The sequence below is a fragment of the Neodiprion lecontei genome, chromosome 2 (genome assembly GCF_021901455.1).
Source record: "Neodiprion lecontei isolate iyNeoLeco1 chromosome 2, iyNeoLeco1.1, whole genome shotgun sequence".
Taxonomy (NCBI): Eukaryota; Metazoa; Arthropoda; class Insecta; order Hymenoptera; family Diprionidae; genus Neodiprion; species Neodiprion lecontei.
In genome coordinates, this window is record NC_060261.1 from 208,231 (window position 1) to 232,118 (window position 23,888).

Below are 23,888 nucleotides of genomic sequence, written 5' to 3' on the forward strand. Positions count from 1 at the left end.
ATCATCATTAGTGTTGTTTTTATTGTTGTTTTTGTTGTTGTTGTTGTTATTGTTGTTGTTGTTGTTGTTGTTGTTGTTGTTGTTGTTGTTGTTGTTGTTGTTGTTGTTGTTGTTGTTGTTGTTGTTGTTGTTGTTGTTGTTGTTGTTGTTGTTGTTGTTGTTGTTGTTGTTGTTGTTGTTATCATTATTATTATGGTTATTGTGATTATTTGTATAGTTTTTTTCTTTGTCAACATTGGCAATTCGTTTGTTTCATCGTTAATTAATGGTGTTTTTGTTGATGCTGCTGCTGCTGCTGCTGCTGTTGTTGTTGTTGTTACTGTTGTTGTTGTCATCGCAGTTATTACTATCATAATCATCGTCGTGGTATCAATATTATTATTTTTATTATTATTATTACTTTTTCTGTTGTTGTTGTAATTATCGTTTACACTATCATTATTGATGTTGATATTCATATTATTAGTAATTATATCACTATACTACAAATGGTGCTACTACTACTCTGTCACTACAGCTACTGCTACTTTCACTGCTACTGTTACCGCAACTATTTTTGTTATTATTATCATTAACCTTATCATTAATTTACATATTATCGTTTTTATTATTATAAATCATGATGTTAATTTATCACTCCACGACTTGCAACGTTAATTGATGATCACGGTCTCGATACCTGGTTGTATTATATTAAATCCCATCTGTAGCATTGAGTACCTATGTACAGATTGTGCGCTCTATCACCGCATATGGAGTAGTTACGTTATAATAGGTATGTACACCTTCATATTAGTTGGGACGTCAACGTAGAACAGAGGAAAAATGTACCGATGTGCAAACTTGCTCGACGGTCGGGGGAAAAATTTAGGTACCGTTTATATCGAGTTACGAGGGGCGAGGGGCGAGTGAGGAAAAGGGACGCAAGGCCGGACCCGTTCCTTCTTCCCAGGTCGGTCGTCATCTTCATCGTCGTGTTGCCGCGAGCGAAGCTTTCCCAAGCGTCAAAGGACTAGTCGCTACAGCCGTAATGCTGTACATTTATTACAGTATTCGAGTACTTTATACAACAATAATCCATCATTTATTCTCATCGTCATTGTCATAGGGATTATTGGAATCACCATCATCGCCGTTATTATCCGTTATTGTTGTTGATGTTGGCATTTTTGTCATTGCTTTTACTATTTTCTAGCGTTATTATTCATTATTTTTTACAACAAGGTTTCATTATTTTTAATTTCATTAATCCAACAATTTAAGGTTATTATTATCATTATCATTATTATTATTCTTACGTTACTAATATTAATTTTTCGTCTTTGCTGTTACCACTGTTGTTGCTGTGGGCATTGTTACGGCAATAAGAATAATACTACAGCTGTTATCCGTGTAATTATTGTTAACGCGAGGTAACTGCAGGGAACTGTATAATACACACATATAACGGAAACAGTGAGCATTGATCCGATCCGCAAGCAAACCACGTTTTCCAGTTTATTTTTTGTATTTTTATTCGATAAGGCTACGCTACAGAGGCTGGTCATATACTCTACGTTACTTTTTACGCGGACGATCGCAGCCTCGTCCCTCCGCGGATGGCGAAGAGCTTCGGCACTCGTCCCTAGGTCATGAACGGCGATCTTCGTCAATATCGTCGAGGACTAAGAGACGCCATCTCGACAGTATTTTTATTTTGAATAACTCGAACCGTACGACAGTCGACAGTTTGTTGGACAGACCGTAGTAAACGCCGAGTGAAAACGATTTGATTACAGAACAACTGAACATCACCGTTGCGCATACCCTCTCAACTGTAGCGATGCTTACAGTAGCGTAACTCCGAAATTGACGAGATTTTTGTGTACGATGAAGATGACGACGACTTGTACGGTCTCCGGTCTCTTCGTGACGAGTGAAACAAGCCTGAAGGAACCGCGCCGACGAGCCCCCGCATACTATCGTCGTCCAAAGTCTTGCCAGTTTAATTGCGCAAGCCCCTAACGGAGCGGCCCATTCGCAAAACGCGGCAATAACGATAGGAAGGAAGGCGACGCAGGCAGGCGCTGCTGCTGAGGATGACATAGAGCCGACGCCGCCGCTACCGCAGAACGAGGAGTGATGACTCGTCCCGGAGGCCTCAGGGTTATTTCCCTCCACCTCAGACCCAGGCGCCGCCGTACTGCTTGACTGGGACCACGAGGGGTTCGTCGACGATTGATACTCCCCACCTGAAAGCCCGAAATTACTCGCTGATCATTACGTTGGGACACGAATCGCACTCCGTCAATCAATCTATGCCTGACACGTACGCGCATGGTATACAAATTACAGGTATATCGCGAATTTACCTGGAATAATACACCCATGCATAGTTAAGTACAACATGAATTATACATGTGAAACTTCAAGTTGCAACAGATCTCTTTATATGTATGTATAAGGCGGGGGTGGGGGGATCAATCGAATTATAGACATTGTGGCGGTATACCCATTGATGGCGTGCTGGTTTCGCAGTGAGGCGCGGTGGACGGGTCTTTTCGGACGTCGCCACCGCGTAAACTGACTTCCGCCTGAGGCTTCGTACAATTTGGGCACACGCCGAGTCCCGGGTCCCCGTCCGAACAGACGTGGAAGCAGCACTCCTCGTCGGCGTGCAGGGCTCTCGACGCCTGCTCACCCATCTCCGGGATGTTCGGGTCTGCGGGAAGAAATTGATCAGATTGTTAGCGGCGGTTATCGATGTATTAAAGGTGTATCGTAGATGTCTTTACGATCTGTTGTACAACGTAAGGTAAGGTAAGGTCAAGTGCGGTATCTCCCTCTACCGGATAAATCGCACAAATAAGGTAGCATTCACCTCTGCATAGGAAGGTTGGCTCGCCGGCGTACTGCGTTGGATAGGCCGGAGCGCGGTCACCGGGAAGTAGATAGGGGCAGCGCTGCTCCACCGACTGACAGAAGGAACGGCAGGGTCGTATCCGCATCCCCGTTTCCATCCGGGGAACGACCAATCTCTCGTTCGTCTGGCGCGGCGGATCGTCGTGAGCAAAGTAAGGCACCAGAGAGCTGCACACCCATCTTCTATACGCCTCCTGCAATTTCAAACGAGCAGTTCAATCTTCAATCGTTTCTGACCCTCCGGGATATGGATAAACAGATGCTAATCCCTAGGCGAGACGAACATGGGAAAATATCATTCGCGATAAAATAAACATTCTCATCATCATGGTTAGACACAGCACACGTAAGGGGTGAAAAGTCGCGGAATTAGAAGACGATTCGTGCAAGTTTGTGGGTACGCAATCTGTAAAAGAATGCAGTATATGATATGCAGTTACGTAAGCTTGATGTAATCTAGAGTCGGCTGTTCGGCAATTTTTCACGTTATTTCCCAGTACCTATACTTATTCAACTCCGGCTTAAGGAAGTAAGTGGGCACTAGCGGTGGGGCAAAGGAAAAGCCGCCCCAGGCACCGTGCCGTGAAGGCCGCGTTCGAGTGAACTTTTTTTTTTTTTTTTATCAAAAAATTTGATACCTATAATAAACTTGAGAATGGTTCTCCTTGCGTATTTGTCATGGTTTCGCTGTCACCACCGTAACCGAAATCGGTGCGGAAATGAATATGCTAAATGTGTGGCAACCGATATACCCTGCACATTCGGCACGGAGCCCGCGAGCACGACGGTGAACGCGTGACAAACCACCGGGTCCACTATCTATCACTTACTGAATATTATCCAACCGGTTGTGGACACTGAAGTGAAGAATATTTTTGAACGACGATAAATAGTCCAATGGTTTGGAGTGAATGAATACGGTGGGAGTGACGAGCCACCGGGTCCACTATCTCTTATTTGTTAATTTTCATGTAACCCGTTGTGGACACACCCCCGAATAAAGAGATAAAAGACACACGGCGGGTTGCCACCCCGTAATATTTATAAAACGTTCAATTTTCAAATTTTTTTGCTGAAAGTTTAACTGCAACTCTCAACATAGCACACTTCCAAGATAAAGTTGTTGAAACAAAACTTTATAATACAATTTCTTTCAGGAGGATCACATCGCGACTATTATACGATTGCTATCAACAACTATAGAACGAGAAGCAGGCATTTTTATCACCTCAGAAACACTGTTGTCGCTGCTTACCCTGATTAGCATAATTTGCTTCGACTTGCATTCTCCCTTAACGAGATATGTAGAGAATTTTCCACAAAACGGGTCTCTTATAATTTTTTGTTAACTCGACTCTTTCGAAATTTATTCAAGGTTAGTTCATAGCGGTTGAAATGCTTTACAAACAACATCTACAATAGTTTGTGATAAGTCTAGTATTTTCGCTGTTAATCACGAAAAAAGCGAATTTTTACACGATTTCAACTTTAACCTCGAATAACTTTTGAAAGAGTTGAGTTATCAAAAAATTATAAGAGACCTTGTTTTGTAGAGCATTAAATACCCTACAAAAATATGTATCGAACATTTATATATATTGCCTCGTTATTGAGCTAAAAAATTCCGAAATAACTAAAATTATTTTCTAAGGGTAATCAAACAGACAATGGAAAATTGCGTTGAGGTACTTCTGAATATTAATACTAAGGGCTCAAATTGAAACGGGTGTCTCACTTCATACATTATACAAGTGATCGTATTCGAAGCTAACGATCAGATTTTGTAGTGTTCCGTACTTCGCGACAGGCGTCGTTTATGCCCGTTCAATTAGAGATTCTCAGTGCTAGCCTCTGAAAACTTGGTTCGAAACAAGCAAGGGTGCGACGAGTTGAGGCATGCTATTACAAACACAATTGATTTCCCTCTCCTCCTCAGCCAGCTGTATGTATATTCACTCGTTATAAATGCACTGTAATATTACCTATTGAGAACGGCCAAGGGGAACGCTTCTCAACCGCATGCTGATTCTCTTTTCCAACCCCCCCCCCCCCCCCCCTCACTTGCGAATTGCATATTATCACATCGTTGCAATATTATATCAGGGTACCGCTATACAACATAGTGTATACGTACTTAGTTTACTGGTGGCATGTAAACCCGAGCAAACTTGGTTCTGACACCCTCGTTGTAGCGGGGTCAGCAATAAGATTGACTTCGGCAGCCTCTAACCAACGGTAGGGGCGTATCGTACCGACGCGGCGACGTGGCGTGTATTATTCAATAGGCCTATGTTAGACACAAGCACTGTCAACCTTATTTTACGCCCGATGAAATTAGGGGGAGAGGGAGCAAAATCGACTTTACTAGGGTTTACATATAATTTCCCAATTGGCCAGAAGGGTAAGCGAACGAGTTGTCGTTACAGAGTCAATTTACAGTAACGTGGGATGGCTCTTTGCAAATTGATTAACAGTCGTTAAACGATGCAAAAACTTCCTGCCGAATAATCAATTGAATGGATTTGCATGCTGCTGAAAATGATTCAATCTGACGATATTTTTCGCGCACCTCTATACGTATATTTTAGGCGAGTCTGTGTACGTTTGTACGAATTTCGAAAAATGTTCCTTTTTTTCTGAAAAATAAACATGCCAATGCCTCCGCAGCCATTATCTCAATTTTCGTATCATCAACTGCATGACTCGGATATGTTAGGCAGTATTCTATACAACTATCGCGAATGCACGACGAGCGACGGAGTATCAAATCTATAAATGTGCTTCCAACATTTTCACACGACGACTCCAGGAGAAAGGCTGACAATGAGGGAATATGGGGTGAATCCCAACAGTCAGTCATTATACCTTCGGCTGGATATAATATAATACACGGACGACACATTGCAGGTCGAAAACGGCAGAGTAACCGATTCCAGTATAGATGTGATTGTAGTAGAGAGTGATGTTACCTATATGTATATATACGGATACCTATCTGCCATGAATATTTATAGTGGGAATATTGCACTTCAGTACACGATCTACTTCTGCCGTATTTTTCATTCGCTTCGATAGCTACCTACCCTACCCCCGCCGCCCGTATTTCACAATTTCCCCGCATCCATGTCTTTTTCCGCCATTCGCCGTTAGCGAATTTTTTTTTCCAACCTGTATTACACCTGAATCATCAGGGCCGTAACTGCAAGCATTGTACACTACCGGCACACTGTATTTGATGCACCCATTTTGTACTCGTACTTCGTTGCGAGGGGTGATGTCCACATGAACATATGGACCGCGCGTCGGCACGTCCAAACCTTTTAACCTCTACAATGGGTATGAGTTGATCCTTGACCAGGCAAAGTCTGCGCACAGATTTTGATTCAGAATCGGACGCCGGGACATGTGCTTAAGGTTCCGGATGTTCATTTGAACGGAATTAGAAACTAGCTTATACGACGCTAGCTGATTGACAAAACTTCTTTACCGTCGGGACTGGGATTCTTCGTCTTAGCGGAGGCCGTGTTGCGGTGTGGCGTAAGGTGGCCATACCAGTACACATGAAGCACCCTCCAACCTACCTGACCCAATTCCCCGTACTCTCCCTCTCCGTCCGGTGAACTAGAGGACTAGTAGGTAGATGTGCCTGCCCCGGCACCGTGTAAACCGGATCGACTTGGCTTTAGCATTCCACTTACGCCCACGATGAACCCTGTACCTACCCACGGACGTAAAAGAAATCTCACTTTACCTAATGCCTTCACCTCTATTGTCTCTATCTCTTCAAATTTTGGGAAGGCAGGTCACATAGGCCACGTCTCCAGCCAATACTTGATTTTTTCCACAAAAGTATAAATTTAAGGAAAACTGATTCGTTTTCGTTTTCCCTTCCTAATTTGATTCACACATTATCCTAGGAGCAATTTAACGGCAGTCTGTAGTCCACGTACTGTCAGCGCGTCATTCTGGCAAGTGGTAACCCCCGCGACGGCCATGATCTCTGATAAAAAAACGACACCTCTTCATTATTGTAATCACGTATATGTATCACATGTTTTAGGTGCACACGAAAAAACCATGAGTGTCAGTTTTACAAGTACAACGATTTCCGGTACAACAAAGCTCCTATAATAACATATGTGACCGAGGGCAGCAGGAACGCGGGGTTGTTGTTCTGTGACGACGCTGACACTAGAGGGGAAGAGACCGAGGGCTGTGAAGCAATGCCCTAGTGGCCTGGTTACCGCATATCTGTTTCCACGCCCCACCCCGTTCGACCTCGCCTAGCCAACCCCTTCTTCTCCGAAAGCCCAACCTGATATGCAGTTATATCTACGCATACACTAAACTGCTAAGAAGGGGCTATCAATGTTATTTAGCTTTTTTATGGCCAAAAGTATCTGGCATCGGTCCCAGCTACCTCGTTCCTCAACAAGATGAGCCTATAATTACATCTCAGAGTACATAATTTTACAGTTTCGGGTCTAATCCGTTTCATTGTCATAGGATCGTCAGGCTCGTGAATAATGAATTTTTGATAAGATTTCGGAACAGGAAATGCAAGATTCGACCCTACGAAAATTGGAAGTTACAGGTATAATACAGAGGTGACATCGGTCAATAGCCAATTGAGTTTACCATATGTAATTATGTGATGTTAATGTGAAAATCAGTTCGTGATATAACACCACGACAATAATGAGTTTCAATTTTAAGGTGATTTTAAGAAAGTTACGAAAGAAGTGCACCATTTCCATAATAATCCAATACACGAAAAAGATACAGCTCAAAACTCTCATTATTTACCGATGATCCCCTACGATTAGAATAACGAATAAATTGCGTTGCTGATGTTAGTTTCCATCAGTCATTTGCTCGTTTATGCTACGCGCTATGGAAATAGGATTTGCGTGAGTGTTGAACTTCATAATTAAACGATTTTGCGGATAGTCCATAAACTAAAAGGTATTACTACGATTACACTCGGACCTCGGTTTCGACTTACTACCTGAAACCTTTTTCACCGATTCTCATTACTCTCTATTGTTTCTACACTTCTACGTCTCTAGACTTCTAGTCTTAGGTCCGAAATCAGCTGGCTTGGCTATCGCTCGACCGACTCACTCACCTCACACCCAAGACCTGAAAACTAGGTCCGCTTGAACCCTCGCGCTGGCCTCACACCGCATCTGCATAATCAAACCCTCTAGAATGCCTGCTACTAACTCAAGAGGGCCTTCCCCTGCCTACTGGGACTCTTCGGGGCAGCTAGTGTTAAACTTTCAATGTACAACATTATTCGCTCTTTCAAGCGAAGATCTTCAAGCGCCAAAGATCTTGAAAGCACTACTAGAAGCGACTCGACGACATTTTTATATTAAAACCTTCTTATGCTTGAGTACGATTATTTTTCACTTTCTGAATTACCGGACCACTATTTTTCTAACTTTACTACGAATATCAGCATCAATTAGTCAGACAATACAGTGCGAGCGAACAATTTGAATTCCAAGCACTATATCTGGTGTATACCTTCAACAACCAGAGAAATAAATACGAATAGGCTATACGATACAAAGCTTGAAGTACGAACGCGAGGGTAGTGGAGAAATTGGAGTGGACAAACCTACGCATATATTTTTGAAATTTATTTTGAATTTATTCCCTCACCGGCCAACAATCGCACAAAATGCAAACTCCATGCCGATCAGTTGCCTCCCCCACAACATCTGCTTATTCAATGTTGGAAACGTTGCTCACAATGCACATCATTGCGTCGTCTACGCCACGTCTAAATTGATTTCTGATTGCATAAAATGTCATGTTGCATTTAGGCTTACTATCTTTAAGGCTATCATCGGCCTGCCAGGCTTTCCCAAGGCATTTTTAATATGAAAGAGCCAAAATCGAATGGTGAATTCCCAGTTGCAAACGCCAGCTACATAGCGTATACCTACGTAGGTATGTATAATGGTCCGGTAAATGGACACTCTATAAACGTCGAAGCGCTGGATAGACAGAAAACGTAATTTCAACTCCTACCCAACTTCCGACTGTATTTTTATGATGTGATCGTACCGTAGATGTAAGCGAGGCCGCGCAGTATTACTTAGCTGCTTATCCGTTTATTTCGGTTCAATCCAAGAGTACGTCGACAGCGATAGGATGTCGGAAAGTTCTGCAGTTGTTTATACCTTCGGCCTAGAAAGGTGCCGTAACGTAGGAAGCGATGGATATAAACGCGACAATCCAAATCTTATATACCGTTGCAATTTACAGACACAGTTTTTCTCGCTCAAGACGATAAATATCTTTCCCAAACTACTCTACAATTTGGGAGCACAGAGTTCTGCAACCGCAATCATTTTTCTTGCATAATCAACGATCATGACAGGCAAAATTAATATTTGGAGTACCTGGGACCTGGTTAGTTTTATGTAGAATGATTTGACCGCGTAGCCACGATACAATTTTCGTTCGATTCTCTAAATCGTTCGGCTAAAGGCAATCGCGGCTGTAATATAAAAATCGAACTCAACAAAATCTGGAAGTGTATAATATAATATAATAACGGCTAGTCGCTAACTAACTTCACGCTGAAAGAATTAAGAGTATAGTAGGGATCTAAGAGTATAGGTGCCCCTTGGAACGAGCTGAGACGTCTTAAGGAGTTCGGTGCGTCACTTCCCCTTGTATGTACGACGGCTAGAGAAGCAAACATTCAAGTGGCAAGCAACGGAGAAGAGGGCAGCTTTGGGGATTGAAGGAGCGCAAGTTAACCAGGTTTCTCAATGTCAACCTAACGCAGGCTTGGAGGCCCATAAATTTTTATTGCCTCCGGACAACGGAATCAGTAAACGGTCCTCTTCTTGTCCGTGGATCCTGGCCAAGTCAAAGATCCGGCATTGGATGTTTGAAATCCCAAGTTTGCCGATTTCAGACAGGTACACATACTTGCAAAGAGCCGGTAGCATCCGATGCGGGAACAAATTTAAATAGGGGCAGAATGTATGTTGTTCAGCAGCATATTGCACAAAAATGCCCGTGAGGAACGCTGCGTCACCACATAAGAAGGAATTGTCTAAAATAGTGAAACAAGTATGTAAGTATTAATCGAATTTCCTCGATCGTGTTTTCTTCGACTCGGAAATTTCGCTGGGACGACCGTTGAGATTCCTACCGCCCTGATGGTCTCGTTCGCCAGGACATCCAAACTACAGTTAATTCGATTAGTTACCGTCGATGCATTCGAACCGGCGGTGATCCGCCACAGACGTACGTGTGGGCAGTCTACCGAGTATCTCGGCCTCTTGAAATTGCAATGAATTGCCTAACTCACGGATTACCATTCATTTCACTACTGCCGCCTTGTACGTAGCCCTGAGAATCAAGTCGAACGGAATCTGAATCTCCGTGCAACTTGTAGCATACGCCTGTTGTGTTTAGAGTTCGCGTAGGCATAACTGACTCTTGAAGCCTCATCGGGATTTGCAGGTTTCTGTAGGCAGTCCGCAAGCCGGCACGATTCCACTTTGATAGAATATCATTTTATTTTGCCAAATTCAACGGGCGCTCGATTCACATAGAATTCCGAAATATCTTCATGCCTGTGCCATCTATGAGCCGAAATTCTTTTCGTCAGGTGATCAAGGGGTTGAATGAGGACGTGGATGAGGCCGATGACGACGACGAGGACGATTATGAGAATGAGAACGAGGGTAGAGCGGCTAGGGTGAGGGCTGATGAGAAACGGAAAACAAGCGGAATATTCCGAAACTTGGGTGAAATAAGAATCCTGTATTCATCGAGCATTGGATTTGTATACTTGAAGTCCCTCGTTGCAAGATACGGACGTTTAACGTGTTAACGAGGAGCGGCGACGAAGATAGGCGAAAATGGCCGGAACGAGGTAGTCGCGAAAACAAACGAATGAGAAGAGAAGACAGATTACAGACTGCAGTAGATGGCTATACCGCTTGACGCCCAGGTACATACATACAATCAATCTGCGCAGCAGGGTAGCTGCTGGGTCTGCCAAGCTTCCGGAATAGATTCAAGGCGACGGACGAACGAACGTATTGCCCCCCGCCGGAAGCACATTAGTGTCAAGACTAGAGAAAAAATTACTCCGACGAAGAGGTGCTAGGCTGATCGCTAGGCGTCCTTCCCGGCAGCTCTCGATTTTCTCCTCACCTCTTCTAGCCACTTGGCTTACCATTCTACCCCCGCGAAACAATCTTCACAGCTAGCTCGACTGTTTTGCTACGCTCGCGCTCTTTCGCCTCTTTCTTGTCTTCTGTCTTATGCCCAGTTATCTACCGTCAAAATGGCAGCGTGTGCTTGCGTGGTCTACCGCGTATACCGATCTTAAGACTGATTCAGCAGATATATTCTCTGAGACAGTACATAGTTACTTTCCTAGAATCTTTTACACGCTGCAGATTCTTACTATTCTGTTTCGAAACGCCCGTCTGGGTAAAGAAAATTACCTAACCTGCAGTAATATTCGGCCGAGAACTCAGCGATTATAGCCATTATATTGTAGTGCACCTATATATTCCAATCAATTTCTTTGCCGATTATGCAGATCGCCTTATTCTGAACCTACATGCGCACACTTCTGGAAACCTTCGTTCCTTACAATTAGCTATTCGACTCTGCTTATTGCGTCAATCAAATCAAAGTCTTTCGCTGTCAAATGATACGATCCAATGATGATGCATGATGGTGCAAGCGGCACTGATTAAATTTTGATCATTTCTTAGGCGGGTGCCTTAATATTTGATATTCGGGATAATGCTACATGTGAAAATGCAGCCTGGTTTCTGTTAAATTTTAATTTGCATGTAATTCGCCCGAGCTAGGATAAATCATTGTCTGATTTGTACCGTGACTCAATCGTTCTATACAATCCACACTTGACGAATCTCTCAATTTTTAACTTTTATTGAAATGGTAATCTTGGTTGTGGAGGTCATTAAAACAGAACAACCGGAAAATTGTTGACATTTCGGTTCGAGTGGGGGTCCTCCTCAAAACGAATATTAATTTATTGACCACATCTATTAACAAGTGAGAACAAAAGGTAACAGAGGGAAAATAATATAAAAAAATATAAGGTAAAAATAAAAACAGAAGGTAGCATGAAGACAGTAAACTTGGATTTAAAATTATTTTATAAGAAGAAATATCGGGATCGAGGCAATATGCGCCAAACAAAAAACGAAAAACCAAGAAAAGGAAAAAAAAGAAAAAACCCGCGGCAAATACCTGATCGTAACGATGTATGTTGCATAAATAATGAACGAAGACACGACGAACATCACAGGATGAAAAATATAATGGGATGAGCAGCCAAACGTTATAGTGTAAAAACAAAGCGATGCGTTTTTTCCAAGCGTACATCTTAGTCAAATAAATATTTAAAATTGAAGTTGATAAAGTTAAAAATTGATATTGTTCAGAATTTTAAAACTTTAAAAAATTATTATGACCGAAATGACGAAAAATAATTTGAGAAGGCACGTGTGGATCCTCCGACGTGTGAGCGGGGAAAGAGATAAATATTAAAGTAATAGACAGCGCGACGGTGACTCAAAGAGTTAAATGGATAGGATATAGCATGGTTACGAGTAAACTCAGTCGGTGAAGGTTAGGGTCTATGTATCAGTGGAGTGTAGATTATGCTAAGATGTTCGATGTCCTGTCTTAAGTTAACTGCATTAGGATGTGCAACAATATCTTTGCAATTTATCTTTTATACAGCGAAACACGAAAAATGATGTAAAAACAGAAAGAAGACGAAAAGACGGCAGACTATACAATGGAGTGATAATTCAACAGTAGTTTTTTTTAACACGGTATGCGAAATTCGATTTCTCGTGCCCGTTGATGGTGCACGAAGTGCCCGATTCACACATTTTGACACGCAGTGTGCAAAGTAGTTTATTTTGCTCACTGAATGTAGAGAATGATTCACTTCGCACACTGAGTTAAAAAAATATAGTATACGATACGCGTGCGTGTACGTGACCCTCACACCCTCGCTTCGCTTGGTCGACAAACTACAGGCGAAAATCGCACACTCCGCGCACTTTTATCATAATGTACTATTACGGGGATAATACCTCGGAGACGACGAACCTCCCTCCACCTTTGCAGCAGTCCACGGTATTTATTTAACGAAGGTAGTAGAATATCTCGTCATATCGATTCAATTCTCTAACCTCAGTGTGACTCAATTCGCGGGCGTTAGGATCTGAGCGGGTTTACTTCGGACCGAAACGTGATTTATTCAATTCTGTTACCGATGGTTGACGTACTCTCAAAGAAAGAAGCAAGATTAAGAGAATTAGACGACATTGTATGCGCTGTATACGATTTGCGCAGAGCTCGTGAAGAAAGGAAAATAGAAATTACAATAGCCCAAGTTGGATGACAGGTCTTTCTTTTTTTCTGTCGTCGGAATATGAATAAATTCTAGATTCTTTTCTATTCAATTCTGTTCTTTCTATGACCCGTGAGTCAATAGACTACTCTTCGAGTGGTTACTCTCCACTTCTCCAACCCATTCGAAGCTTGCGGTGAAGTAGGTACCTGTGCAAGATATAACCAGCAGTTTTACAACACCCGAGATATGATGTAGGACATGTACGCAGCGGTAGTTGGAGGCTAATCGCGTCAATGGACTAGTCGGTGAATACCCACGCCATGGACCATGCTCCGGCATTCCTCGCCGCGGAGTAGCGCTTGCCTCCGGCGGGTTCTTCTGTCTTTGAACCAAAGCTTCACCGCCTGATATTGATCCATCCCGTCCACGCAGCAAAGCTTACTCCTTCTCTGCCAGTCTTCGGCCTCGCACAGCCCGCTAGATGACTCTTAAAGCTCGATTCACACTGCATCCTTATTTCAAATAAATTTCTTCGAAGCGATAACCTCATAATGTGTTGTTTGTGAAGCTCACTTTTAATTACACCTTACTCTCCAGCACCGCATTTAACAAATCGCGCTCCGACGACTTCCACCACTTACTAATTCTATACCTGTCACCCCGGTTTTGTCCAAATCGTAATTGCCAGCATTCGTATTTCCATCTTGATATCATAAAACTTCACAACCTCGTCACCCTGCAGCTCGTTATACACAGAAAAGAATTCAAGTCTAACGTGTAAGACAAACTTGTTTTTTCTCTCACTCTAGTTTGAAATCGCACCTGCCTGCAGTGATTCGGAAGGTCTCGAGAGACGCGAGTCTGCTTGGTAGTATGGCACGCTATGTTATGACTCCACCGTGGCTTGCGTGGCAGAGGGTAAAAAAAAGCGAGTGGGAGAGAGATTGAAAAGGAGCGAGAAAGAAGATAGAAAAAGAGGAGGAAAAATTGGAATTGTCAACGTACAGATCTACATATTAATATACCTCGTATTTTCTCTCCATCAAGTATTTCGAGTTTTTCGTTCACGAAGGCGATTCAGGATACATTTCCACAGGCATAAAGACCCTTTGCAAGCGCGCTCGTCCTCTGCGTCTTAGCACACCTATATCTTCGAAGTCTGTGCTGGAACTTGAGAACAACTTGGAAAGTTACGTGACGAGATATAGACGAGGTATAAGTGGCTCTGACATACAAGCAGCACCGTGGATAAGTGCATGAAAACAAATAACCACGGATTGAATGTGACCCCCCTCTTGCAGTAGAAGAAAAGTGACATCCCTCTTGCAGCAAGGAATCCAATGAATTTCGTTTATACATGTATAATATATCACTACTTTCAGCGTCGAGTGCTGGAAAAAGGTGGTGATATAATAATATAGACATTTTCGGTTATCATTAAAAAAAAAAAAAATTGGCCATACTCTTCTAGGTTAATTCAGTTCAATTAAGTTTGAATTTATTTCAGTTTGGCTAATTACATGGACAATATCAGACCTTCGGATCACGGACTTTGCTAAAGCTTCTAAGGGTATTTTTTTTTTTTTTGTCAAAAAATTTCACTAGTACATCCATTCTCTCCTGAGGTATGTGATAAACATTAGCAATGGAATCGAAAATAGATAGGATCCGACATTGGTCGAGATGGTACAGACTTGCCCAGCTACGCCTGAAGTTTATAACCACTGAAGCATCACTTCGCTTTAATCTAAGCTCCTCTGTGCGGTATGGGCTATGTCATCGAAGGATATGGAATTATAATTAATTACGTTATAAAACCCGTAAATTGGTGCCTCTCGGTCAAAGTTCGATAAATCACCTTCCAACGACCTATATCCGAATCCGTAAACAGATAGCGTATAAATATTATGCATAGGTATACATATAACGCAATAGCCCACAGGTATGGGTAGATATGCGTACATATACACCCACCTCGTCTCGTCTAATGTCGCCACATCTTTATTATTATAGTAAACCGTAACGTCAGCTGGAAAAGCGCAATATAGATATTTTTTCCGCGAGGCCGTATACAGTTCAATTAGATAAACTTCTAGAGACGAAAGGTTTAATATGCAATGCAGCAAGGTGGAGGAAGAAAATCGGCAAGGCCCTCTTGGGGTTTTGAATTTATTCAAAGAAGTTTTGTTTTCGTTTCCCCAAAGATGGTGCAGCCAGCCCTGAGGATCAGATTCGTTTACGAATAGGCAGTCAGGCTATCGAGGTCTATAACCTTCGGCGGGCGAACCGCGCTGGCCTCAGAGCGATGACACTTCTAAATAGTATATGACATACAATTTCGCCCGGCTGCTAAGAGATAAATCAATCTTCTTCGAAGCACGGTGGTGCAGCAATGATAACCCCAAGGGCCTACGAGGAGCACGAGCGTCGTACCAACACTAGGAGTCGGGTCGGCGATGGAATTATTCGCGGTAAGATGATCCCAATTAAGGGCACTGCGGTAATCCGCTATATACCTATAAAGGTAATCTATATCCAAGCACAACGTTGCTAGATTGGCCCGATTCTAAAGAATGGCCATTTCGCGACACTCGCCGTAACTATCGAAAATCTCGTACCTCCCGTCTTACGCAGTAGAAACTTTATTCTGCCTTCAACTGTTATTCGCGTATGGAATTATTCGTGAACGTAGCTAATACTCGTATATCCAACACTATCTAATCATAATCCTACTTGAATCGATTTCCCGTGCGAGTTGAAATTATTTGCGCGATGCGTCACTCAAATGCAGTGCATTATTCGAGGTGGTAAACGATAACCAAATATTCAATTTAATAGAGTTTTATTTTTCTGAAAAATATTTAGATCGAATTTCATTCACCGTTTTTCTTGTCCTAATCAATTAATGGAAAGCATTGTTATTGACCAAAAAGTAAGTACATCCTGTTAATTAAAATAAAACGTCAATTTATTTACGCCTTCCTTTAATGTATTTTCATCTATATTTTCCAAGGTGCCAACGGACTAGTAGCACCCCAAAAAGAGTGACCTGATTTGATCGTTGCTCTGTGTATAATAAGATATACCGTTCTATGGAACTCGTTGCTCAGCACCAGCATATGGCCAATCCCTAAAGCTACATTTCAAGTCTGTACTGCCATTTCCGAAAAAAATGTTTCTATCTGACTGATGGAGTAGTCTTCATTGGCTGCGAAATCAAATCTTTTCAGGAATAGCAGTGCAGACCTCAAATGTTGATTCGGATTCCTATCGCTGGTGCTGGGTATCGGTTTTTAGAGGATTTTCGTTGTATACAACCGTGGTCCAAAGGCACCGTACAATCACGTAAAACTCTAATTGGTACCAGTGTTGTGCCCCGTGGCGCATTATTCCCGATAAGCTCTGCCAAACCTTCCAAATCTCAATTAGTGAGGCAGACGGCGCGACAGGTTCACCTTCACTTCGGCGAAATGGCATAAGAACAAAAATCAAAAGTTAAATACGGATAGCCTTGACATTAAAGGGAATCCCTCTAACACGCGCTCACTTTTACCGGTCGAGATCAGTCAGGATTTCTACACGGATACCTTTCACCCCCTTTGTGCTGTACCTGATCCACTTGTAATCTAGGTTGTATGCATTCATACACCTGATCCTCGAAATTTTTCCAGGGGTCAGTTATGATTAGATAAAATGACAGCTCGCGTTTCGATTTAGTACAGCTTTATTTTGCTCTTTGAAGCCTAACCAATATTTTTCAAGTAGGTATATCAGACCAAAGATCAGTTTAGATTCCTTATATTTCGCTTACCTTGCAGTGGGAGCAGTTGTAGATTACCGAGTAGGGCTGTCCACAGTCGTAGCGCGCTAGTACCTCGCCAAACTCGCAGTGCAGCCTCGCGGCGAGAGCATCGACCGCCAATAACTTTTCAATGGCATTCCGGCAGCCATTCCCACCCCCGAGGATCTCTTCCAGGGGACCACCATCCCCGGGAGCGAGGGCGTTCAACGCGGCGTGTTCGCAACAGTGCCGAAGACGCAAGCCGCTCAGAAACCGGTAGCGATTCTCACGGATTGTTAAGGATCCCTCTGAGCTGTCCTTACCGAAACCTTCTCGGCATATCTCCGTCTTGTGGGATTCCTCGAGGTAAAAAAGGCACTGTTCCGGCGTCACTCGCCCCTCAGGTTCTCCTCGCGGCACACTCCCAGCCGACCGTAACGAGCCGACCTTGGATTTGACGCTCCCGTCGTAACTGATCGCCTGGCTAACTACCGCGAGAAAAGAATCAACGGCTCGGGAGGCGCGCCCGTCCGCCCGACGACTGCAAGCGTCAGGGCAATTCCGCGGCGTTTCCGGTGGACCGCAGCTTCCCTGAAGGTCGGCCGGTGCTGGTCCCGCCAGATCGCAGGCCGACAACCAAGGATTTATCTGATTCACCTCCCACGTATAACCGCGGTAAGGATGATCTTTGCTATCCTCAACGAAGGATGAGTTGTGATGCGTGGCGTTGGCTGAGCGGAAGTTGACGAGTGGCACATTTTGCCTGAAGGAGAGTGACGCGCGTTCTGTGCCTGGAGGAGAGCCGTTCGTCGCGCAGAAAATCGGCAGGGCCAGGAGGTAGAGGACTAATACCAAGCCGTAAGGCTTCTCGTCGATCCGCCACGGTTGACGTCTGCGGGGCCGGCACTTGTTTCCGTTTATCGAAGGAACCTGAGCGACGCCGAGGCTCCCGACCCGCGCTGCGTTCTTCGGGAGCTTCGCAATAATGCCGACACGGTTACGTTCCACCAACCCAGGATTTTGCACAGGGCTAATAATCTCAGACTTGTTTTCTTTCGGCAGGAATTTTAATACATCCCCGTCCGCCTTCTTTTTCTCCCGCTTTTCCTCATTATCATCATCATTGGCACGATTGTCGCCACTTCCACCGCTACCATGACCATCGTCGTCGTCATCGTCGTCGTCGTCTTCGTCGTCGTCTTCGTCGTCGTGGTCGTCGTCGTCGTCGTCGTAGTCGTCGTCGTCATTGTCGCCGTCGTCCTCATCATCATCGCGATTGTCATCATTGTCATCGTCGTCATCGTCGTCGTCGTCGTCGTCGTCGTCGTCGTCGTCGTCGTCGTCGTCGTCGTCGTCGTCGTCGTCGTCGTCGTCGTCGTCGTCGTCGTCGTCGTCGTCGTCGTCGTCGTCGTTATCGTTATCATTATTATAATCATCATCACCACCATTACCATTATGACAACGATCATCGTCATTCACCTTTTCCTCCTCCACGTCCTTCAATTCGTCCTTCTTCGGTTCCTCCATCTTCTTCTCCTCCTCCTCCTCCGCCTCCTTTTCATCATCCACTTTCTGCTTTTCCGCCTCTTCTTTCTCCTCCTCCTTCCTTTCCTCCGTTTCCTTCTCCTCTTCATCCTCTTCCTCCTCGACGTCGTCCTCGTCGGATTTAATCGATGCTGCGTCGAGATTATTTTTATTCCTGTGGCGGTACAACCAAGTGGTAATGCGTCCAGTGGCAGTCGTCTCTGCGATAGGTAGTATCTTAATGGGCTCGCGGTGCAGGCCCTCCGCGGGGTTGTCATCGCTAAAATTATTACTACGCGGCGGTACTCTACGCCGATAATTCTCCGTATTGTCATCAGTGACGACCTCTTGGTCTGGTCCGTCAAAAGCACGGTCGTCCACAAAAAAAGCAGCGTGTAGAGGAACGCGGTCACGGACTTTAGAAATACGAACGCCGCTACCGTCAGGCCGATCTTTTGGGAAGAAATTCCGTGACACTCCACGAGGCCGAGTACGCCGAATCTTTCCGTATTCCGCGTGTACGCCGCACCGGAGTAACGAACAACGATCATCGGTACAGCACTTGCCGCGAGAAACAACAGAGACTTGGGATAATGCATGAGCACTTGGAAAGTTGGCATTCGGACGGTAGTAGTGCGGAATCGTGTTTTCGTTACATTCATTTCCGGAAACGGAATCAAGTCGCGGATTAACCAAGGACACTGTAACTGAAGGTTGCAGAGTGTGGGTCGACGTCGGAGCAGTACGAGTTTCGAACGTTGGTGCTCGTGACGGTGGGGAGGGCCGTCGTCGTCGTCGTCGTCGACGTCGTCGCCGTCGTCGGCGGCGGCGGCGGCGGCGACGGCGGCGCCGACGACGACGGCAGTGGTGGTGGCGGTGGTGGTGATGGTGGTGGTGGAGGCGGCGTCGGTGACAGCAGCGTAGTTGTACGCCGGGTCGGTGGACTCGGCGCGGAGTGGTAGCAATCGTCTTGCAGACGGTGGTAATTCTAGCCGATGGTCCCGTGGCGTTGGGCGGCGCAGGTGGCATGAACATGGAGTCAACGGGAACTTTGGCGTCTCGGCGACGACACCCCTTCGCAACCACCGGTAAGAATGAGGTGGTGGTCCTGTAGGTTCCCAGGTGACGTAGGCGAAGGCCTCGAGTTCGGCCGAGGTAACGATGACCGTGACGACGACGATGCTTGGGCGTCGATGACGGTGAAGTGTGTAGCAATGATGTGGAAAGATGAGCAACGAGTGCGTCGTGATGCGGTCGCGTGCGCCGGGCTGCAAGGGGCCCTGCATCGCGGCCACGACGACCCGGGCCCTCCGGTCGGTGCCCGCGGTGTACCGCTGAAGGTGCTCTTTGCCCCTCTTTTCCGATGCGGGGACGGCGGTATGCCCACGGCACCGGTAGACAGAGGTGATACTGGAAATGAAGATGAATCCGATTCCAAGGCCAAACCCGCCGACGAGGGCAGAAGTAACGATGCGTACGATGACGACAGCGGCAATGCAGGGGCAATAGGTTGGTGGGTGAAATCCAAACGAAAGGGTTCTGCACTTTGCACCCACTTCCAACTCGTGAACCTCCTCCCCCTGCCGGCGGCAAACCTTCGAGCGAGGGAGCAAGGAACCAGGTCCACGAGGCAGGGTAATCCCCGTCGCTCCCACTGCCGCGTGCGGATAGTGACGGCGAAACCTTTTCTTTTGTGTTTCGACCGGCCGAAAGGCCCGCTAACTGTCGCGAGTCTTTGGGTCCGGTGCAGCCTGCTGATAATAAATTCGACCCCCGCGAGAAAGAACGACCCCCGTCGGTGAGCCCAGGCGCTACTTCTCCCAACTGCGTGGCCACGTGGTCTCGCGATGCCTCCTCGCTTCGTTGTCTTACTAGCGGATCGCGGCGGCTCTCGCCTGCAGTTTCCGTTAGAAGCTTCAGCCCCGCTTGATCGTCTCCTGGGCCGGCGAGCCCTGGAGGGGCCTGGACGACCCGGGGCGGGGCCCTTAGAAGTTCCCCTGGGCCAGAATCTTCCCCGCGGTCGTTGATCGCTGATACCGATACCGACGACGCGGCCGGATCGAGGAGAGGGTGACTCTCCTCGGTAAGATATACCCAGGGCGCCGTCCGCGGGACGTTTCTTCTTTGAGTCCGAAATTCCCCCGTGCCAAGAGCCCGCGGAACCCCTCTTCTTCTCCCGCACCTCGGCTGACCTCGAGCTTATCCTCACGGTTAACCAGATGGTACGCTCCTTGCAGGACAGTGGCAAGACTCCGCCGTTCATGCTGCATTCTGGCACCGCGCTGAATCTACGCTCTTTCGCCTCCACCTCCTCCTCCTCCGCCTCCACCTTCGACCGCCGACCTCCCCCTGCAGCCCTGATCCTTGCGCCTGCACCAATCTTCCGACGATACCTCGTTGAACCCGGCGACAGACTCTTGAAAACGCTGTACGTGCGACCCCAGGACACACCCCGGGACAACGTGTTTCTCCGCCACCTCCACCTCACCCACCGCCCTCACCCCTTCCACCCGCTCCTTGTCCCACTCGTGCTCCTCCTTCTTCTCCTTCTTCGCCTCCTCCTCCTCCTCCTCCTCCTCCCCCTCCTCCTCCTCCTCCTCCTCCCCCTCCTCCTCCTCCTCCTCCTCCTCCTCCTCCTCCTCCTCCTCCTCCTCCTCCTCCTCCTCCTCCTCCTCCTCCTCCGCCTCCTCCGCCTCCTCCTCCTCCTCCTCCTCCTCCTCCTCCTCCTCCTCCTCTTCCTCCTCCTCCTCCTCCTCCTCCTCCTCCTCCTCCTCCTCCTCCTCCTCCTCCTCCTCCTCCTCCTCCTCCTCCTCCTCCTCCTCCTCCTCCTTCTTCTCCGCTCCCTCCGCCTGTCCCTCGCGGAGAATATCACTCGAGGTTCCGCCGCTCTCAAATCATCTTAACCATCCTCCTCCCTTGTCTCATATCCTTCTCCCATGCACGCACTGCCCGTATACACTTGTAACCCGTACGCCTATACACTATACGTCGGATCTACCTGCGTGTGATTCCCCCATCTCTATCTATGTGACTACCTCGATACCCCTCTCCCACTCTCCCACTCTCCCCCCCCCCTCTCTCTCTCTCTCTATCTCTCTCTATCTCTATCTTCCTCCCCTGCCCACCCACCCCCACCCCACCTTATTCTCTCTACGCGTGTAAAGATGTATATATTTTTTTAACTATAGCATAAGAATATATCTAATACTATTGTATTATTAGATACATATAATACAGGTATTTTCCTCCTTGGCGGTTACAGAGAATACGTGTGTCTCCCTCAGGCGACGAGTTGATGCGTTCGTTCCACGCGCAATCGGTTTCACTAGCAATTTAGAGTAATAACACTCTATCTTTGCCACCGACGGTTAATTTCGGGGTTAATAGAAGTGGAAAAGCGGTGCAGCTTTTAAAACGGTTTTTATCTCGATGAAAAACTCGGGAGAAATCCACAGCACTCGATTTTTCCCTCCGCGCTCGCGTTTCACGACGCTGCATCACTTTCCGCGCATCGTTCTATATACATATATAACATAATTAATTTGCGGAGAGTCTCGAATTTATACCCGTCCTTCAGTGAATCGCAATTTCCTATTCACAGTGTCGCACCGTATATGTACCCGGAAGAACCAGAGCAACGCCCTCGGCGTACGAGTTTTATCCCTGTATCAGGACGCGGCTGAAACACTTGTTTCACTCACTGCACAATATATTCGCGCACACACACTTTACAATCCCGAGAGTCGTTATTTCCGACAAGAATTGTACAAGTAGGTATAACACGTTCCGCACACCCCGAAAAATTCGTAACGAATTACCGATCGCCTCCGGTGCAGAAGATCAGCGCCCACTTATTTCCGTACACGGAGCACCCCAAAACTCGGCAACGAACCTACAAATTATACGACCGCGGTATCCAGGACGATGATTGTGATAACGATGATATGAATAACGACGGAGACGGTAGAAATAATAGCACGGCTGTACGAGTATTACGACAATTTCGCTGACGCTTACAGCGGTGAAGTAAGATTTGTATACGCGTCGCGTAGAACCGTGGACGTATAGTAAGTGTAAATGTTTCCACGAAAGGGGCGGTGAACGGGAAAACACAAAATAACGATAAATCGGGACACTTGTATCAATGTCACTGATTCGTCCGTTCGTGCGTTGGGGGATGGAGCTAAGCTGGTCGCTAGAAACGAAAAGAATTATATAGGTATGTTAACACTGCGTACGAGGCACGGGCACAGGGAATACGAATACTGGAAATCACGCACCCACGCACAGGTTCGATCAACGGCTAAACACTTGGCCACAGAGGGATAGTCCTAGACGTATAGCTGTACGGGGAGCAGTGAGAAGCCAGGAGAAGCTGGTCTTATTCCACGCTCACGATAAGAAAGGGCCGAACGGACAGAATCCCCCGCGTTACGTCTCGTAAGGAACGCGCGCGACCGATCGACGCGCTAGGCACCAAAGACGCGCGATCACCCGAGATACGCGGGTATCCTCTATCTCGTCCCTTTTTAACCGTCAGTAGTCTGGCGTCGGGAAGTCCGCCATCTTACTTTTGCCGCTCCCCGCCCGGGTAACCCGACACAGCACCCACTGCCCCCGCAAACCCCCCGCCGCGGCGACCTACCATTCCTCGACCTACCCCTCGCCAATCCCTTCTGCGCCTGCCCCCACCCCCCTGCCGCGCCACACCCCTCCTCGCCCCTCCGCAACTACACGACGCGCATTATGGATTCCTACTCGATCGAGACTCGAATCGTTTGGCGGCAATGCGCGCGCCGAATGCTCCGTCAAACCGCTGTAGCCTCTCCATCCGTTTTTACGTGAGATTACGGGAAGGAGGACCTCGGTGTCCCTGTATCGGTACAACCGATCCTCGGACCGCCAATTTTATGACCCAATATTAAGACCCAGCGTTGCGTGTCCAGTGAGAATTGTCCGACGGAGATACTTCGGCTTTTCCATGCCCCTACCGCCCCCTCCAAACAGGATCGTTCCTTCGTCGCGCCCCCACGCCGCGCCGCGGTGGTAACGTCAGGCGAATACCCGACCCTCCGGTTATCGCGTGTCATATGTGTGAAGTTGGCTGCAGAATCGCTCGCGAAAGGTGAACCATTTCAAACCCGTCCGCTGGACAAGGGATGACGACGGTGGCGTCGTCTCGCGGAAGCCCCCTTCTCTGCCACCCAACGTCGCCCCTCGCACGCCCTAGGCGCGAACCGCAAGGAAGATCGCTGGGTGACGCGCGCGCAGTCAACGCGCCACCCGAGGGAA

General features: G+C 46.5%; 1 protein-coding gene across 1 annotated transcript; it reads right to left on the bottom strand.

Annotated features, from left to right (window-relative positions):
* Positions 1-299: 299 nt before the first annotated feature.
* On the bottom strand, positions 300-19,216 carry LOC107223782. The gene is made up of 6 exons (XM_046730359.1): positions 19,126-19,216; positions 18,480-19,048; positions 17,103-18,371; positions 2,861-3,095; positions 2,492-2,701; positions 300-2,231 (listed from the first exon to the last, which is right to left on the bottom strand). Exons 1-6 carry the CDS (start codon positions 19,214-19,216, stop codon positions 1,630-1,632), a joined length of 2,976 nt encoding a protein of 991 aa, XP_046586315.1. The 3' UTR covers positions 300-1,629.
* Positions 19,217-23,888: the final 4,672 nt, after the last annotated feature.

What these genes read in the sequence shown, in the direction of transcription:
- LOC107223782 (XM_046730359.1), bottom strand. Translation starts at nt 19,216, where the DNA reads ATGCCAACTTTCCAAGTGCTCATGCATTATCCCAAGTCTCTGTTGTTT. An exon ending in GATCGTTGTTCGTTACTCCG is followed by an intron (nt 19,049 to 19,125) that starts GTGCGGCGTACA and finishes TCTTCCCAAAAG; the next exon opens with ATCGGCCTGACGGTAGCGGC. An exon ending in AACCAGCACGCCATCAATGG is followed by an intron (nt 2,232 to 2,491) that starts GTATACCGCCAC and finishes TCGGGCTTTCAG; the next exon opens with GTGGGGAGTATCAATCGTCG.